The sequence below is a fragment of the Panthera pardus genome, unplaced genomic scaffold, assembly GCF_024362965.1.
Source record: "Panthera pardus isolate Hobbes unplaced genomic scaffold, ASM2436296v1 HiC_scaffold_17, whole genome shotgun sequence".
Taxonomy (NCBI): Eukaryota; Metazoa; Chordata; class Mammalia; order Carnivora; family Felidae; genus Panthera; species Panthera pardus.
In genome coordinates, this window is record NW_026526732.1 from 118,915,010 (window position 1) to 118,933,256 (window position 18,247).

The following is an 18,247-nucleotide window of genomic DNA, read 5'->3' on the forward strand; positions in this document are numbered from 1 at the left end:
GAACTCCTTCCTCTCTCTTTTTCTCAAGTTTACATATTTATTCTTGGGGGGGGGGGGGGGAGGGAGGGGCAGACAGATGAAGAGAGAGAATCCCAAGCAGGCTCTACACTGCCAGCCCAGAGCCCGACGTGGGGCTCGAACTCGCAAACCGTGAGATCACCTGAGCCGACATTGGACACTTTCCCCACTGAGCCACCCAGGCGCCCCAACCTTCTTATTTTCATTTTTACTCCCAATACGATAATTTCACAAGATGCAAGTCGTAACCTACACAAAGAGCTCCAAGACTCGGGGTTCCTATTAAAAGGGAAAAACATCCAAATGGTGCAAGAACCCATGAGCCTAAAATGATCCTTCCCAGCCGCATCTGTCCCTGTTCACATCTGGAGCCCCTCGGGGAACACCCTCTTCCCCAACTTCTACAGCACCGACGCTCTCCAACCCACCCCCCTGCTCCTATGAAAATCTGCTCCTTGGGGAAAAAAAAAAATTGTTTTTAGTCATTTATGCCTTAGTACCACTAAGCCACGGGATTGTGCCCGGAGTCGGCATCTCTCCTTTTATATTTTATGTCACTTCTCTAAAGCCAGAAGTCACAGATGGGGGACCTATCTGAATATCCGTTGTGGCTCCCCCCAAATCCCAACAATGTAGTGACAACCCAGGTACTGAGCGTAAACAGCCCGGTCACTCGATACGTGTGTATTCTCGTTCTCTGCGTCGACACCCGTTTCCACTGCTCCCGCTGACATTCTGACCAGCTCCGGCCCCATCCATCCCTCCCACGAGAGCAAGGCTACCTTTCCCATTTTCCCTTTCGTTGCTGTTAAAGTCTGGCAAGTGAAACTCAACATTGCTTCATTTGTCTCCGTGTCACCGAGCATTTGACATTTTCCCCTTTTCAATTCGCCTTTTAATTTGGTGGGGGGGGGGGGCACGGAGGCAGAGTAGGAAGTCAAACGATCACAGTTGGTCACGAAGGTCAGGGTGCCAGCTTAGAACACGTTGCCAGAAACTCCCCTACAGGAGTCAGAGGTATGACCAACAACAACAACAAAAAAAAAATCATTGCTCTCCGAACTCCTTACAGAGAAGGGAAGAAGGTGGCACAATTATAATTCATTCAAACACAACGTGGGGGAAAAAAATGAAAAGATCTGGCAGCAAGCCAGAATTATTGTATCGCCCAAACCACCTTCTCGCGAACCCGCATCTCCATGCAGCACAGCCGGGGACGGGAAAAAGAGAGCAGCGTAATAAGCTCAAAAGCAGCACCGTATGAAGTCATTTTCCAATCACACATGATCTGATCACAGGGGAGAGCGACTCCAATGCCAAGAGACTTCTCTGCTGGCACTGGCTCGGGATGTGCCGGGTGCCAAGTCAGGTGCGTTACATAATAATAGGGATTTTCCTTATTTTCAAACTGCCTTTTTTTTTTTAATAACAGCTTTATTGAGATATAATTACACACCTCACAGCTCACCCCGTTAGAGAGTGCAGTCCAAGAGTTTCTGGCACATTCAGAGTCACGCATCCGCCCTCACGATTTTAAAACACGTGTCACCCCAGAACCTCGGTCGCTCCCACACGCTTTAGCCCTCACCCTCAAATTCCCGCCCCCCGCCCGCCTTAGGCAACCACCAAAATCTACTTTGTCTCTGTAGGCTGGCCTGGTTTGCCATTTCATGTAAACAGACACAGATTTTCGTGCCCGGCTTTTTCCCTCGGCGGAATGTTCTGGAGGTTCAGGGGCCCACTACGGCCTCTCCCCAGAGCTCTAAGGACTCCGCATGTCTGTCTGCAGGTCAAATCCTCTCGACTACCCTGAAGTCTGTCTCCCCACCCCCTGCAAGCAGTGGAATGAATTTATAACCAGGGTGTAGTCTTACCGGCAGACATTCTGGGTGATTAGCAGCAAAGAGCTTCCATTCATCCAGGGCGTAGTGCTTATGAATTGCCGTAAACATGGAGTGCTAGGGAACAAAACAGCACCATCAGCGCAAGAAGTCAAATGAGTCAGCTCTCCTGCCTCCGTGTGGCAGGGGTGACCCCACAACACAGAAGAATTAGGCGTTCCTGACGTTCACGCCTGATTTGCTTTAAATATGCTAAGAGCCAAAAACAGACAAGGTGTGACCAGTGAAATCACAAAACCGCGTTTTCCATTCTAATCCGATGGGACAACACTGCCTTCCGGACTCAGGAGGCCCTGCCCGGAGGCCGGGGAGGGAGGGAAAGGGAAGAGTTCTCAGAACCCTGTCCAGACCCACCACCTGAGTCAGGCACAGAGCTGAGGACAGCAGCTGCCCTGCCCCTAAGGGTCGCCCGAGGGCCACCTGCTGCTTAAGCCAATCCAAAAGAACCTCAACTGACACCTGAAAGCTTTTCTTTGCGTTCATGATCTAAACATGTCTTGCTAAACACAGGCGGTTGTTGGTATTTTTGAGTGAGGGCGGGAAGGAGGAAATTCTGTAACTTACAATCCCCAATCTAGGACTATCAAGCCGATCCAACATCGACACTTTGCTCCCAAGCACTCTGCACACCATTTCGTGCCATTTACCCCCTCGAGCAACCTCATACAGTAATTCTGGCTTCGTGGACAGAAACGGAGCTTAAGGAATTTAACAGCTGCTTGGCCAAAGGGGGGCAAAGGCCCAAATCAAACGCCTATCTGACTGCAGAGCTTGGGTTCCTTCTCTGTCAGGACCCTCTCCTAACTTCCCTGGGTTGACTTCCCCATCTGCAATTTCCCATTCTAAAATTCCATGGCTTTATTAACTCACACTGTCTCAGTGGATCCTAGAAACAGAAAGCTCACAGTATCCACACATGGTTTCAGCGTATGCTATTTCACTGTATTCTCAGCGTACCTTGTCTCAAGAATGGTGAGTCCTTCCTTCCTGTCAAAACGGGCAGGGCACAGCAGGCTCTAAGTTCTTCAAGGACTAGTAATCTGATAATTAATCAGGATTACTCATTGCTCCCTGATCCCACCCACTTTTATACTAATACATAATTCATTAGTAGCAATGGCTGATCACAGAGCAGGGCAAGGAAAAGACAAGGAGGAAAAAAAAAAACAAAAAACAAAAACAAATTCCTTTAGCAATGAATTCACTAGCCTCCGGGTCGAAACTCGGTGGGGGCTGAATAGAACTGATCACGGAGTCAGACGGACCACCCCCGATTCCACTTTCCGAATTCATAATTTGTTTGAAAATCTTCCTTCTAATCACTGGCTAATAATGAATCCTAACACCTCCTGAGGTTTGGCTTGCTGCCCACAGCGAGAAGCTCTTTCAACTAATTGGATTTATCTTTTCCCTTGGCAGGCATTATCAATGGAAATAGACACACACACTCTGTGCACGTCGGAAGCAAACATTTCACATCTCAGATGAATAAGGTGTGTTGCATCTCAGACGTAGCCGCGTGGGACAAAGGTCCTGCCCACAAATGGCTTTTCTTTTATTTTTCCCAAGGCCTGGCTACTAACTATTCCCCTTATAGGAGATGAGACTAGTTAACTGGCTAAGCTGGACCTTGTGTGGTTAGGTCTGTTAGGTTGTTACCTGTCCGTGTGAGTTGGGAGGCAAATCCCTTATTTAGGAGTCAGTCTGGGTTTGAATCTTGGCTCTGTCTCTACCCGACTGGATGCCCTGAGCCAAGTGACCTCTCCTCTTCCTCTCTGCCTCAGTTTCCTCGTCAGGAAAAGGAACACACAGGGAGGAGCTGTCACAACATTACACACGTTGTATCCACTGGCTGGCACATCAGTGCCCCATAAATGTTTCGTACATAATTAGGTAATAAACGCTATTGCACAGACTGCATACAAAGGCGGGTCTGCCCTAATTTATTTTATTTTTGTAAATATTTACTTATTTTCGGGAGAGCACAAGCTGGGGAGGGGCAGAGGGAGAGGGGACAGAGGATCCTAAGCGGGCTCTGCGCTGACAGGCTGACAGCAGAGAGCCCCATGTGGGGCTTGAATTCATGAACTGTGAGATCGTGACCGGAGCCAAAGTCAAGACGCTCAACCAACTGAGCCACCCAGGTGCCCCCCGCCTTAATTTTAAAGGCAAGGTCACTCTTCTATAACACGACACTGGTCTCACTTGACAGTATCTCTAGTTTCTAAAACTACCAGGAGCATTTTCAAGGAAGAAACGGGTGCAGACCTAAGCCATCTCCTTGAACGCCAAGTCTAGACTCTGTCTTCTGACGGAAAAGAAAAGAAGTACCTCCCGGCAGCCATCAGACTCAGAACCGAACAGTTCGGCCACAGTAAATGATCCGGAATGTCTCACTTTTCTCCTCTTCTTTGTGTCTGAGTGAGTCCGGGCTGGGCTCCTGACCACCTGTCCAGGGTGAGCAGTAGACTCATCCTACCTGTGACATCACTGCTGCCATCTCGAATGTCCCCACGGTGTCCATGTTGGCCACAATGATGGGGATCCCCGAGTAGGTCTGCTTCGAGTTCCGAAACGTGAAGGTACGCTCAAGATCCACCTAATTGGCAAAAAGGGAAACAGAAACGATGTGCTCTTCAAGTGATCCGTGAAGAACTTCTAGAGTTTGGAGCAAGGGCGAACAACAAAAAGCAAGTGCGTGTCCCTCGGTCCGTTGGTGTCTTAGGGGCTGAGCCACGTGCCCCCAAAACAGGAGGGCTCCTGAGGAGTCAGAGTAACAGGTGGTCACCCAGGGGCAAAGCCAACGCAGTACAAGGCACTGGTGGCCCGCCATCGATCCAAACCCCAGAATCGGAAGCTCTCTCCTTCAGCTTTGCTCCCAACCCACGGCCTGCCACCTTCCGCCCCCAGCCCCATCCATCCTGGCCCTAAACACCCACGCGTATGCTACATTTCCCCACTTCCGGGCACCGGAGGGACCATTCCCCTTCTGGGAAAATCCGCTCCACCCTTCCCTGCCAGGCATGACTTTCCCTTTAATTCTCACCCACGGGGAGAAGCAGACACTCCAAATTCACCCGCAACGAGCTGCAAACCATGAATCCCTTAACCTGTCAACCTTCTCCGCTTGCTTTGTAATTCTGAGCATCCTTCAAAGAGCTGAGAGGAAGTACAGGGAGCCAGGTGTCTAAGCAAACACACACTTGTTCCTTTGACGCGCAGATGGTGGAGGGAGGGCCCTCCAATTCTCCTGTCACTCCAACTTCGGGGCGGCGTCGTGTCTAACCCAGCCCCAGCGGTCGGGGATCCAGGACAGGTAAACCAGGATGGTGGGCGCAGCCAAAGTCTGCTAGGCACGCGCCAGAGCTAACAGAGTCAGAACCCCTTCTTCGTCCCAGGCAGATCCGAGACCTGCGGGCTCACAGGTTTATTCTTCACCCTTTTCCCGCCCCCCCCCCCCCTTACCGCAGGAAGGTCACCCCCCGCCCCTGCAGGCTCCGCTGCCCAGGCTGGTTTCTGGCCGGGTTCAGCCAATGGAGAAACTGAGTGGGAAAGTGCAGGACCGTGCGGGACAAGGGAGGAGGACCTGTATGCAGTCAGCGCCGTTCTCCCAGAACGCCTCGCCTCTGCCTCGGCCTGCGGGGCCTCAGTTCCAGCTGTCAGGGAGTGATCTCAGGAACATCACCTCCTCCCCTTCCGAAGCCCCTTTTCACTGTTGCCAATCCCTAGGGTGCCTCCACATCTCACGCGGCATCTCAGCTGAGTTCGGATATCTTGCGTTATATTTCCTGTCGTACCTACTCAGCACTGTTTGCCCCCTGGGCTGGACCGTGAGGGACCCAGGATCATCCTGAAAGCAGGTGCTTCCCCAGGAGAACTGGCAGGAGACACACAGGGGTGGATCTCTGGGCTCTGAAGTAATTTCAACCTACATTAATCCTGGATAGATCACCAATAATATATACATATATGAATAGATCAGCCATTAATCATTGAATAGATCAGCAATAATCATTCCTTACCACTGTTGGTCTAGTTCCTTCTCTTACCCCTTTTCATTTGAGGCAACTTCTTTTTAAGTTTACTCATTTACTGAGAGAGAGAGAGAGACAGAACAAGTAGGGGAGGGGAAGAGAGAGGGGAGAGAGAATCCCAAGCAGACTCTGCATTGTCAGCACAGAGTCCAGTGTGGGGCTCGAACTCACAAACCAGGAGATCGTGACCTGCGCTGAAACCAAGAGTCTGATGCTTAACTGCTTAACCGACTGAGCCCCCCAGGTGTCCGTCCCTAAGGCAACTTTCACTTTGCGATCAACATGTCAAAAAACACCATGGGACACGTCACTTGGCCTTTCGTGCTTGCTCTCTACACAGCTCCCAGAAGGCTTCCTGGGTGAATGGTGTCCTATGTCTGCACCGGCCTTAAACAGCAAAGCTGAGGGGAAATGAGACGCAGGAACTTCCTGACAGGTGAGGTAGCTTATGGCTTTCTCTACTTCCTTCATTATGACCCTTGGCTGGACTTCAGCGAAGCAAGTTAGATCTACATTCTGAGAGATAACCGAAGGGGTCTAATTAATTGCAACCCTCTGTGCTAAAGGCACTCCACCATTCTGGCTTGGCAGGCTTAAAATAATCCGAATTCCTTGGTCTCAAATCACTCATACTCCTCCCAAGACGCACGGGGAGGGCAGCCACACTCTGAACCCAGTTGAGCTCGCAGTGGGCTTTTCTCGGCACCCCAAAACCTAGCAGCAGTATGGAAAAAACAGAGCCCTCCCTGGAAAAAGATCAGCCTTGACGGTGAACTCCTGCCCTTATTTTTCGTCTTCCTATGGTAGATTCCATGCAATCCTTAATTCTAGGAATGAGAAATAAAACTGTCTTCCCCAAGTAAAAATAAACTATTGGGAGTACATATGGGGAGTACAAAATAAAAAGCCTCTGCAGAGCGAAGGAAACAATCGACAAAACTAAAAGGCGACCTAGGGAATGGAAGAAGAGATTTGCAAGTGACATATTCGATAAAGGGTTAGTATCCAAAATCCATAAAGAACTTATACAACCCGACACCCAAACAATGAATAATCCAATTAAAAATGGGCAGAGCACCCGAATAGACATTTTCCTAAAGAAGACATACGGATGGCCGAGAGACACATGAAAAGATGCTCATCATCGCTCACTATCAGGGAAATACAAATCAGAACTGCAATGAGATATCGCCTCACACCTGTCAGAAAGGCTAAACTGGAAAAGACAAGAAACAACAGATGTTGGTGAGGATGTGGAGAAAAAGGAACCCTCCTGCACTGCTGGTGGGAATGTGACCGGGTGCAGCCACTCTGGAAAACAGTGAGGAGCTGCCTCAAAAAGCTAAAAATAGAACCACCCAAGATTCAGCAATTGCACTGTTGACTATTTACCCAAAAAAATACAAAAACACTAATTCAAAGGGATACCCGCGCCCCAGTGTTTGCAACAGCGGTATTTACAACAGCCAAACTATGGAAACAGCCCGACCGCCCCTCAGCTGATGAATGGACAAAGAAGATGTGGTTTATACACACAAGGGAATATTATTCAGCCGTATAAAAGAACGAAATCTTGCCATGTGCAACAACATGGATGGAGCTGAGTGAAATAAGACAGTAAGAGAAAGACAAATACCATATGATTTCACTCATATGAGGAATTTAAGAAACAAAACAAATGAACAAAGGAAAATGGGGGAGAGAGAGAGAGAGCGGCAAACCAAGAAACAGACTCTTAACTCTGGAGAACAAACTGATGGTCCCCAGAGGGGAGGCGGGAGGGGGGATGGGTTAAACAGGTGATGGGGGTTAAGAATGCACTTGCTATGATGAGCACCAGGTGATGTATGGGATTGTTGAATTACCGTATTGTACCTCTGAAACTAATATTATGAATTTTTAAAATTTTTTTTAATGTTTATTTTATTTTTGAGAGAGAGAACTGTCAGCACAGAGCCCAAGGCAGGGCTCGAACTCACAAACCACGAGACCATGACCTGAGCTGAAGTCAGGTGCTCAACTGAGCTACCCAGGCACCCCTAAATAATGTTTTAACTAATCTTCCCTGATCTTACCCACACAAACAAAAAGACACACACACCCCCCAAAATACACCTGTTGTTCACTAAAAGAAATAGATATTTTAAATATTCCAGCCTCCTGGGAACAAAACTTGGTATTTAATCTGCCACAGCTGGTCAATGTACCAACTACAGCACCTCCAAATTCCCACTGTGCTAAGCCTGATTTGTAAGGGAACACAGAGTAATGAACTATCCCTCCCCCACCTCAAAAATGCATGTTTCTCCTGCCCTTTAAACACACCTTCATCGAAGTCAGTCCCACAGCCCAACATCTGGGGGCCAAAAGCACGAATGGAGGGGCGCCCGGGTGGCTCCGTCGGTTAAGCATCCGACTTCAGCTCAGGCCAGGTTCTCGTGGTTCGTGAGTTCGAGCCCCGCATCGGGCTCCGTGCTGACGACTCAGAGCCTGGGGCCTGCTTCGGATTCTGCGTCTCCCTCTCTCTCTCCCCCTCCCCTGCTCATGCTCTGTGTCTCTCACTCTCAAAGATGAATAAACGTTAAAAAAAAATTAAAAAAAAAAAAAGGCACGAATGGAGACCCACCTACCACATTCCTAAATATCTCAACGTTATGATCGAGCTGACAGGCTTCTACATAAGCATAAGCCTTCTACACTGCGTCCTATCCTCCAACCTTGACAAACATTAATGACCTGGAAAGTACCAGAACATCGTGTCATGGGGAGGGAGCCCCTGGCCTCCGGTCCACACCCTCTTCTCGTCCCACCCAAATCTTGATGTGCACACACAGACCCCCCAGTCTGCACACGAAGCTCCTTGCACACACACATCCATTGTCACAAACAGCTGCCGCCTGGCCACTGCCTGAGGTTGCAGTTGAGCACATCTGCATCACGGCAGGTCCCTGGGAAAAAGCCTGGGAAGGGGCCCTTCCTCGCAGGCCTTGGAATGAGCCTGCAGTCATCTGGGCAAGGAAATCCAGGACTCTGAGTCCCTGGAACACGGCCTTCATGAAAAGGCATGGCCCCCTGGCCCTGCCCAGTGAGGAGGGTATAAGGGAGCAGAGGTGGGGTGTGGGGCAGGGCCCCTTTCGCCTAGATCTATAGGTGGTACTGTTTAAACAATGCTCTTATTACATAAAGGATCCATTACCCGTCTCACCTATAAATGGTAAGTCTACAGGGACAATCCCTCTTATCTTTTTTTTTTTAACGTTTATTCATTTTTGAGAGACAGAGAGACAGAGTGCGAGCGGGGGAGGGGCACAGAGAGAGAGAGAGAGAGAGACACAGAATCCGAAGCAGGCTCCAGGCTCTGAGCTGAAGCACAGAGCCCAACGCGGGGCTCGAACTCACGAACCACGAGAACCTGACCTGAGCTGAAGTCGGATGCTTAACCGACGGAGCCACCCAGGCACCCCCCCCCCCTTATCTTTATAGTTCTAGCGAGTGGCTTCAAAAGTGTGGAATAAATTAATGTCTGACCAAGAAGTAAGAATGGTATTGTACCTTGGCCCCCAGCCTTTCTCAGGGCAATGCTTGGTGAGCCCCAGCCCAGCTCTGTGGATGAGTTCTGTCCCTTGCAGCCTTCGCCACCAGCTGCCAGGATTTCGAGAAGCTCGGGCGGCTGTACATTACCAGACAGCCGGGGGGTTCTCCAAATGGAAAAGACCCCAGCGGTTAGCCCAGCGTCTGTGTGCACACGAGAATCTGCACAGGAGGATTTCCAAAACATATATGCTCAAGCCGCTCCAAACTTACTGAGAACCTTTGTGCTGGAGACAGTATGTGTATTTTGGAGTGTCTCCTTAGGTGATTCTGAAGCATCCATTAAGAACAATTCTACTCACACCCTCTAATTTCATAGAGGCTGCTATGGTTTGAGCTGTGTCTCCAGAAAAGATAAAAGATCTGTAATAAGGTCTTCGCCGACAATCAAGGTAAGATGAGGTCAGCCCAACAGGGCCCCATCCCAACATGACTGGTGTTCTCAAAATGGGAAAATTTGGACACAGACACACACAGAGAGGGAGATGTAAAGATGTAAGGCAGAGATAGGAACTATGCATCTATGAGCCAAGAAACACCCAAGATTGTGTGTAAACAACCAGAAAAATAGGAGAGAGAAATGTTACAGACTCTCCCTCACAGCACTCAGAAGGATCCAGCCCATGGACATTCTGATCTGGGGCTCCTCGCCTCCTGGACGGGGAGACAATACATTTCTATTGTGTAAGCCACCTCTTTTTCTGGTACTTTGTTACAGCTGCCCTGTGAAACTAACATAGCGCCAAGGTACTGAAGTATACAGTGCACAGCCTGAGCTAAAATTCAGGTCAGCTTGCTCCCAGCCAAATATCCTCTCCACTGCCGTGCTCTGATCCCCTGCGAGCCAACGTGCAGTGGACCCCTGAGGGTTGACCAGACCTTTCTGGAGCCGATCTGCCTCTCCCTGGACCACTGGCGAAAAAAATCACTAGAGAGTTTTAAAAGAAGACGGAATTCTCATTGTGTCGTGTCTTCTCTGTCCTCGGACAAGTGGCCAATTCTCTACTGCAAATTTCCTCATGGCCTGACTTCCAAAGTTATGGCTGTGTTAGTAAATTTGTTTTTTGTTCATTTTTTTTTAAATCTTACCCCAGCTTAAGGGCTCAGGTGGGACATCAGAGACAGAAATGGGTTCTCAGGAAGAACTGCTCGGGGAGTCAAGGAATGTCTGGATGTCCCCAGTGCATCATATAAAGCCAAAGTTTGTGCTTACACGTGACTTCCTTTGAATGGATTCCCCAACCGTCCTCAAGAAGCCCTGTGGGACTTTATTCTCCTGTACCAGGGGCTTGTGAAGATGTGTGTAAATGCAAAGAGTGGACAGCTGAGAGATGACTGCCCGTCTGGCACAATCACAGGAAGCCCACCTGGGCCACCTCCACCTGGACCCTTTGCCGCTGGGAGCTGACCTCAACTTCATTTTATGTTTATATTTGCGGAAATGCCCTTACCGGAATACTAGAACATCTAAGTGGGTGATCATTCTGCCTCTCTCTCCATTTTCTGCTCACTGGCTGATATCCAACACCAGGCCTGGCTCTTAGCAAAAAACCGTCGCTGTGATAAATCTTGTCAAGAGTCGAAACTCCCTTCCCAGAGCCAGACTCTGCTCTTACAGGGTATGTTTTCTCTCCTGGCTCCACTCAGCTCTGCTCTCTGGTTAGGCTCAAAGACTTACCACTTTCAAATTTGTTTTCAATTTGCATGCAGGGGGGCACACATTTTTAGGCTTATATCTGATGGCACAACGAAAAGTTTTTAACTGCCTGTAAGACATTTCAGGCGTCCACAAGCAAACTGAGAAAACACTGAGAGGGGATTGGAAGCCTGCTTAGATCTAGGGCTAACTAGATCCCTCAACATCAACTAAAGCAGGCAGATTATGGGACATAATCAGCCAGGCACCTACGCTATTAGGGGAACCAACTGGAAAGGCAATCCAGTTAACTTAGGTTTCCATGCCCAGAGCTGGCAAACTCCCACAGAAACGGAACTGTGAAAACATTTCCCAAGGGCACAGAGTTCTCACTGCAATGTGGACACGTAGATTGCAAGGTGCCATTGGAAGCTGGGACATTAATAGTTTCAATCGGCTCAAAGTATGAAACCAAATGATGCAGGACATCATACTATTCTCTGGAAAAGAGTAATTCATTCTATTACCTAAATTCTATATGTTCTACCTTCTCCAGATCCTTTCTGGCTCAGAAAATACGTAAAATATATCCTTGTTTTAAACACCCACTTGGCTTAGTAAGTTTCTCTCTCCTAAGTGGATTCTGAACAAATACTGAAAGAATGTCGAGGCCACCTCTTTATCTGTCTGCCCAGAAGCCCCACCTCCTGTCTTGTTCTGGCCTTAGGCAGTGGCTACCTATCACCCACACCATTTGTTTTTCTTTCAAAAGTCGGCCACTCTTTTAGCACCTTTAAGGACAAGAGGAAGGACAGGAAGAGGGTGGTCCCATCTAGGGTGATAAGGGCTAACCATTCCCGGCCTCCTGCAGTCCTGTCCAGACCCACCCTCTCCGGGTCTCTGGGTCCGGCTGCCAACCCTCCTGCTTGAGGTGTCTTGTTCTGGTCACCGGCTAAAACAGGACATGTCTTTAATCCAAACAAGCCCTCGGCTGGCAACCCCAGGCACTGCGGTTGGGCCCCGGCACAGACACAGGCGGGCAGCAGAGTTCTTGCAAGAGGATTTATTTATGGTCTCGTGGAGTGGAGCCTTTGGAAGAGTGTGCTGGCTTGGCCTCCTCCTGTTTACTCCTGCGGACCCCACCTCCACACGGAGTCACTTCCTCACCTCCTTCTCCAGCTCTCAGAAGCCAGGCAAAGCCACGGTCACCAGCACACCCTCCTCCAGGGGACTCCTTCCGTGCAACTAGTTTATCCTTCAGGCTGTGACCTTCCTCAGCCCCAGCCGGGGCAGCACCTTCCCTCTCACTCGGGGCCATAGCCAGTCTTCGATCTCATGGACGCAGAACCAGCCAAACTGCCCAGGGGGTCCAATCTGCCTCTCAACCTCGCACCTGTGCTGGGGTGTTTTCTGCCTCCCTACAGCTGTCCAGTAAGTAGAGTGGCGCCAGGCACGCGTCCCCAGCCTCACTCCCAGCAAGGTCACTGAAACGTGGAAAGTAAACCCTGAACTTTTGCCGCTCTGGAATCTGCCTGTTTTTCAGGCATTTTTTAAAAAAAATTCCATTGCTGGAGCTGATACTAACGCAGCGGTCGGTTCTCCGCACTAAGAGACAATGCCAAAATCACAAAGCTCTTGGTCGCTGTCGTCCTCTCCTTTCCACTTGGGCTCCACTCTTGTCATTTCTGCCCTACGTGCACCCCTCCAGCCACCCTCCCATTCTTTCTAAATCGGCTGGCCACTTGATCTTTGTTCCTCTGTGGTCTAGTCTACTGTGTACTCCCCCCAGCCCACTCAGCCGGACGTATTTAGAATTTTACGCCGGAGATGGGTCCCTTAAAGACACCTCAAGTCCTGGCGGGGAACCAGCCGGCTCTCCCCTCTCTCGGCAGATGGGGAGGGCCAAGGGGGTCAGCCTCCCATCCACCAAGAGACACACGGAAAAGCCGGCTGGGTTAGCACATCCCTCTTCCTCCCACCGTCCTCCCCCACCCCAGCTACGCGGAAAACAAATCCCACCCTCACTGCGGCTTTCGAAGGGGCCCACCTCGGCTCGGCTCCTGAGGCTGCTTCGCTTGGGTCGGAGCAGGACATCCTTAAAGTCCAGCTTCAGATCTGCATCTATGCGGGGCATGGTGCAGATCCGCGCGCTGAGGCAAGCCCGGCTAGAGCTGGCAGCTCCTTCCTGCAGCTCGGGCGCCGGGCGGTGGGGGGGGCGGCCCGGGCGGGGGGAGGGAGGCGGGGCGGGGCGCGGGGGCGGGGCCGGAGGCGGGGCATGGGCTGTGGGCGGGGCGAAAGGAGGGGCGGGGCGATGGGCGGGGAGGGGGCGGGGCTTCCCGCGTGTGGCCGCTAGCCGACCAAGGGGCGCGCACCTTGCGCCCTTAAGGCCCCGCGAAGCGGCAGTCGCGCTCCACCCACCCGCGCGCTCCCTGGGCCCGCCCCGCCCCCGCTCTGGGCAGTGGTGGAGGGGGTGGGGGAGGGGGATGGCGGGGTAGGGACAGACCCGTGGCTCGCAAGTTGGCCGGCGTGACATTTTTAACAAACCTTCCTCGCTCCCGCTTACAGACTTGTTGGTTGCGGTGACCGAACTGGCCGGGGTCGGTCGGGGAGGCCGGGGGAATGCGCATCGTCACGTGGGTCACCGAGGTCTCCCCTCCCCCCACCCCCATAGGGAGGAGACTTGGCCTGTGACTGCCACCCTTGAGGGAAAAGGCCGCTCCTGGGAGGTTTTGCTGCTTTCTCTAATTTCAAGCCCTATCAAGTGCTGAGTCAGACCTCTGGCATGCCAAAAGAATAAATCCTGGGGAAATTGGATAGAATTAAGGAGAAGATTGTGGGCAGGTAAATCTATTTGGCGACCCCGGGGATGAGGCCATTTTTTTGTATCCCCTTTGGATGTCAAGGGTATGTTTGTTAGAATAAAAGCGGTGAAGTGTCTAGTCAGTGCAGATCCTGGACTTTGAGGGACCTGACTCCCCTCTGAGGGTTGCCTGTCATGTCAGTTTATTTTTAACTCACTTGTTGACTTGACTGCCGGGAGCCTTTATTGTACATTAAGGATGTGCTTAAATGCTAGGCCTGCACCTTCTGAGTCATTCAGAACAACCCACTGAAGAGGGAACCACTTTGCAGATAAGGCAAATGAGGATCACATTAAGGAAATGACTTGCCCATGGTGGCCTTAAAGTTAAATATAAATTGCTCGGTCGTTAGAACTTACTGCAACCTTAACTAAGGCCGCTTTTGCCCTGAGGCTTTCCTCTGGGGGGGTTCAAAAGCTGACTCCCACTGCTTGCTAGCCAGGGTGAACTTCCGGGGAGTCGCTTTACTTTTTAAAACCTCAGTTTTTTAATAGGTTAAAGAGAAAGAAGAAAAAGATTTAATGTCATCTCCCAGGCTTTTGTGAGACTCAGGGTGTGTGTGTGTGTGTGTGTGTGTGTGTGTGTGTGTGTGTGTGTATTTGCACGCACAGGCACACACACACAGACACACACACACACACAATTTATGTACCCTGAATTATTGAATCGCCTGAAGCTAATATAACACTGTTAACTAACTGGAATCAAAATAAAAACTTAAAAAAAATAAAGTGTGCTTACACAGGCAAAAAGAAATGTGTGTCCCCTAGTTGCTCAGTAAACAATAACTAATAAGGGTCGCATGTTACATTATGTGCCTTCTACTTTCCAGCCTCTAAGTACGTTGCTAAAGGCAGGAATCGTCTTTCACTTTCTTGCAGAGGACTTGCAGCCTCTGGCTGTTCTCAGTGAACTCATATTCGGTATGGCTCACCGGAGAGATACATCACAGCCTTCATTTAGCACAAATGTCTGCAAATTACAGAGGCCTTCGCCCATCCCACTTGCTCTCACTCTCCTCGCTCTCACTGTCCTCGCCCCATGGGAGGTTCTTAAAGTTTCAGGGAAGGAAATGAAAGTTATCAGGGAGAGAATGAAAGTTACCATAATTAGTTGGGTCAGTGAAATTTTTATGGCCCTTGTCAAACCGCTGGGAGCCAGGCAGATGTGCTACTTATTCCAAAATAGTAAAGAGGAACCTAATCTAAGAACCTAATCTGGGGGCTCCTGGGTGACTCAGTCAGTTAAGCATTCGACTCTCAGGTCACGATCTCACAGTTTGTGAGTTCAAGCCCTGAGTTGGGCTCTGTGCTGTGTCAGCATGGAGCCTGCTTGGAATTCTCTCCCCTTGACTCTGCCCCTCCCCCACTCATTGTCTCTCTCTCTCTCTCTCTCTCTCTCTCTCTCTCTCTCTCTCTCTCATTCTCTCAAAATAAATAAATAAGCTTAAAAATAATAAAAAGAGCCTAATCTGATCATGAGTTTCTAATCAAAGACCAAAGTAAGGGGGGGGGGGGGGGGGGGAGGATGCCTGGCTGGCTCAGTCGGAAGAGCACGTGACTCTTAATCTCGGGATTGTGAGTTCAAGCCCCACGTGGTGTGTAGAGATTACTTAAAAATAAAATCTTAAAAAAAAAAAGTATAATAAATGAAAGTACTTAAAGTTGTAAATGGACTGAGTAATAGATATTCAAAGACTTTTAAAGGTGATTGTCACCATTTGGTAGATGTAGAATAACATTTTTAAGTAGACTATATAAACTCAACAAAGAAACAAGTTTTTAAATTTGCACTTTGGCTAAATTCAATGGGTTTTTTTGTTTGTTTGTTTGTTTGTTTGTTTGTTTGTTTTAAGTCAAAATACCTGAATGGCTATTTCTGAGATCTGCCCGCAGGGATGCAAATAACTCATATATAACACCGGTTGTTCCCCAGGCCAGACACTGTACCAAGTGTTCCGTGTGTGTTATTTTTTAGTTCTTCCACTCGATGACACTAGGAGATGGTCGCTATCACTATCTCGTCTTTACAGGTGAGGGTGCTGAGGCCACAAAAGCGCAGATTGTAAAGTTAGCTGGGGTAAATCAGCACTCAAACCCAAAGCTGACTCTTCACTGCCATGCTTCCCCCAGGCTACATTGTCACATGTCACAGAGTGTCCCCACTACCAGAGGTTCTTCACCTTGGGTCTAAAACCCCAAGAGGTCTCTAAGTTCAAGGGGTCTGAGAACTTGAGTGGGAAAAGAGTTATGTCTGTATTGTCACTAACTTCTCATTGAAATTTAGCATTGCCTACAATTGTGAATGTGGGCAACGGACAATAGTTTACTAACACCACCTATGACTCTCTCATCATGTCACAGATATTTTCATCCCTGTTTATAACCACTGAGACCCCTCCTCTCTACTTCAAAAGTATGGTAGCTATTAAATATGCCATCAGATCTTGTCATTTAATGCATTACTAAAGGAGTATGTAAAATACTGTTAGAAGTAAGCTCATCCACCCAATCAGAGGACGGATGCCGAGACTCAGAGCACAGCGAAGCCAGGCTTTAATCAACATTCTTGCAAGAGCAGGTGTCTGATGGACAGGCACACTGGGGGCAGTTACAGCAGACGGTGTATCTCCTAGCAGGCAAGTCCCTCCCCTGGTTCCTCATTGGCTGAATACTATAGAGGTAAGTCCCTGCCCTGGTTCCTCATTGGCTGAATACTACAGTGGTTACAGCCTTACCCAGATGTCGCTTATGCCCATGTAAGGCAAAAGGTAGTCTGATTGAAACAAACGTACATTCCCTGAGGTGACACAGAGACTTTCAGTCCCTCCTCTGTTTGTTCTTTGGCGCATGCTCATTGCAAAGCCCCTGAAAATAAGCCTGCTGCAAAACGGAGAAGGGAAGAAGGATCAGGAAGTGAAGTGTCTAAGGGTTTGGGACCCCATTGTTGGGCGGGGGTTCCAATAGGTTTTAAACCTACTGTTAACTAGACAGCACAGCTTTTACTTGGTATTTCTGAAAATGAATCATCTTCATTACTTCTCACAAATACTACAGCCCAGTTTGTTTGTATTTAATACCTGTATTGCAATATAATTCGTTTCCTTGGCAATCTTGTGTGTTTTATGTGATGCACTTAAAAATATTACTCTCAGGGGGCGCCTCGGTGGCTCAGTTGGTTAAGTGTCCTACTCTGGATTTCGGCTCAGCTCATGATCTCACAGTTAGTGGGTTCAAGTCCCATGTCAGGGTAGATGACAGTAAGGAGCCTGCATGGGATTCTCTTTCTCCCTTTCTCTTTGCCCCTCCCACGTGCTTGCTTTCTCTCTCACACACAATAAAAAATATATATATTATTCTCAGGTTTGCAATTTTAGTTAGCTTTTTAAGAAATTTTCTGTTTCTTTTTTTTTTGAAAAATTTGGTACTAAGAGACCGTATTCGATTGTTTTTGCACGATTAAAAAAAAGAATGAGAAGTCCTCCAAAGGTATCTCTTGTCACAAGAAAAAGGCTAAGAGCCCCTCCCCACTCCCCGCCCAGATTCTAGGTTTCCCAAGGTCAAACATCTTATTTGTATTGCATAGCTGAGATCTGGCATAAAGTGTGTGATCCTCTGGAGAGTGAATCAGTGACTGCACGTTTGCAGGAAAAAGAAAAATGAAGTAGAACCCAGAGGTGGAGAAATGGTAGCTGCTTGGAGAAACTCTAGTTCCATTTGAATCTGAACTCAGAATTAAGATAACTGCTCAGGACCACAGGAGGTCCAGACAAGCCAGGCGCTGAGGGGGGCCTCTCTCAGGATCACACAAGGAACCATGCATCCTTAAATTTTCCTTTTCCGGCCCCAAAACTGCGTCTTCCCAAGAGTGGGGTCTGTGTCTCTATTGCTTGTTTATTATTTTTATAAAGGCTTTATTGAGATAGAGTTCACACACCAGACAATTCACTTTTCTAAAGTGCACACGTCAGTCCTTTTTAGTCTATTCAGAGTTGTGCTTCGATCACCACGATACGTTTCAGAACTTTCGCATCACCCCAAAAAGAAATGCAGCACCCACTCGTGGCCACTGCCCATTTACGCACTTTGCCCCCACCCCCCATAATTTCAGGCAGCCACCCATTAACTTTCTGTCTCTCTGGATTTTCCTATTCTGAATATTTCATATGAATGGAATATATACTATGTGGCTTTTGTCATTGGCTTC

The 18,247-nt window shown here is 49.0% G+C and overlaps 1 protein-coding gene across 1 annotated transcript in view; it reads right to left on the minus strand.

Moving 5' to 3' along the window:
- The window catches only part of GMPR (guanosine monophosphate reductase), a 50,783-nt gene extending 37,383 nt beyond the window's left edge, over window positions 1–13,400 (minus strand). Inside the window, exons 1-3 of the mRNA XM_019420058.2 lie at window positions 13,228–13,400; window positions 4,399–4,518; window positions 1,893–1,976 (exon numbers count right to left, since the gene is read on the minus strand). Of these exons, the coding sequence (XP_019275603.1) occupies window positions 1,893–1,976; window positions 4,399–4,518; window positions 13,228–13,314 (291 nt within the window). The 5' untranslated portion in view covers window positions 13,315–13,400. The remainder of the gene's footprint in view (window positions 1–1,892; window positions 1,977–4,398; window positions 4,519–13,227) is intronic.
- Between the last annotated feature and the right edge of the window lie 4,847 nt (window positions 13,401–18,247).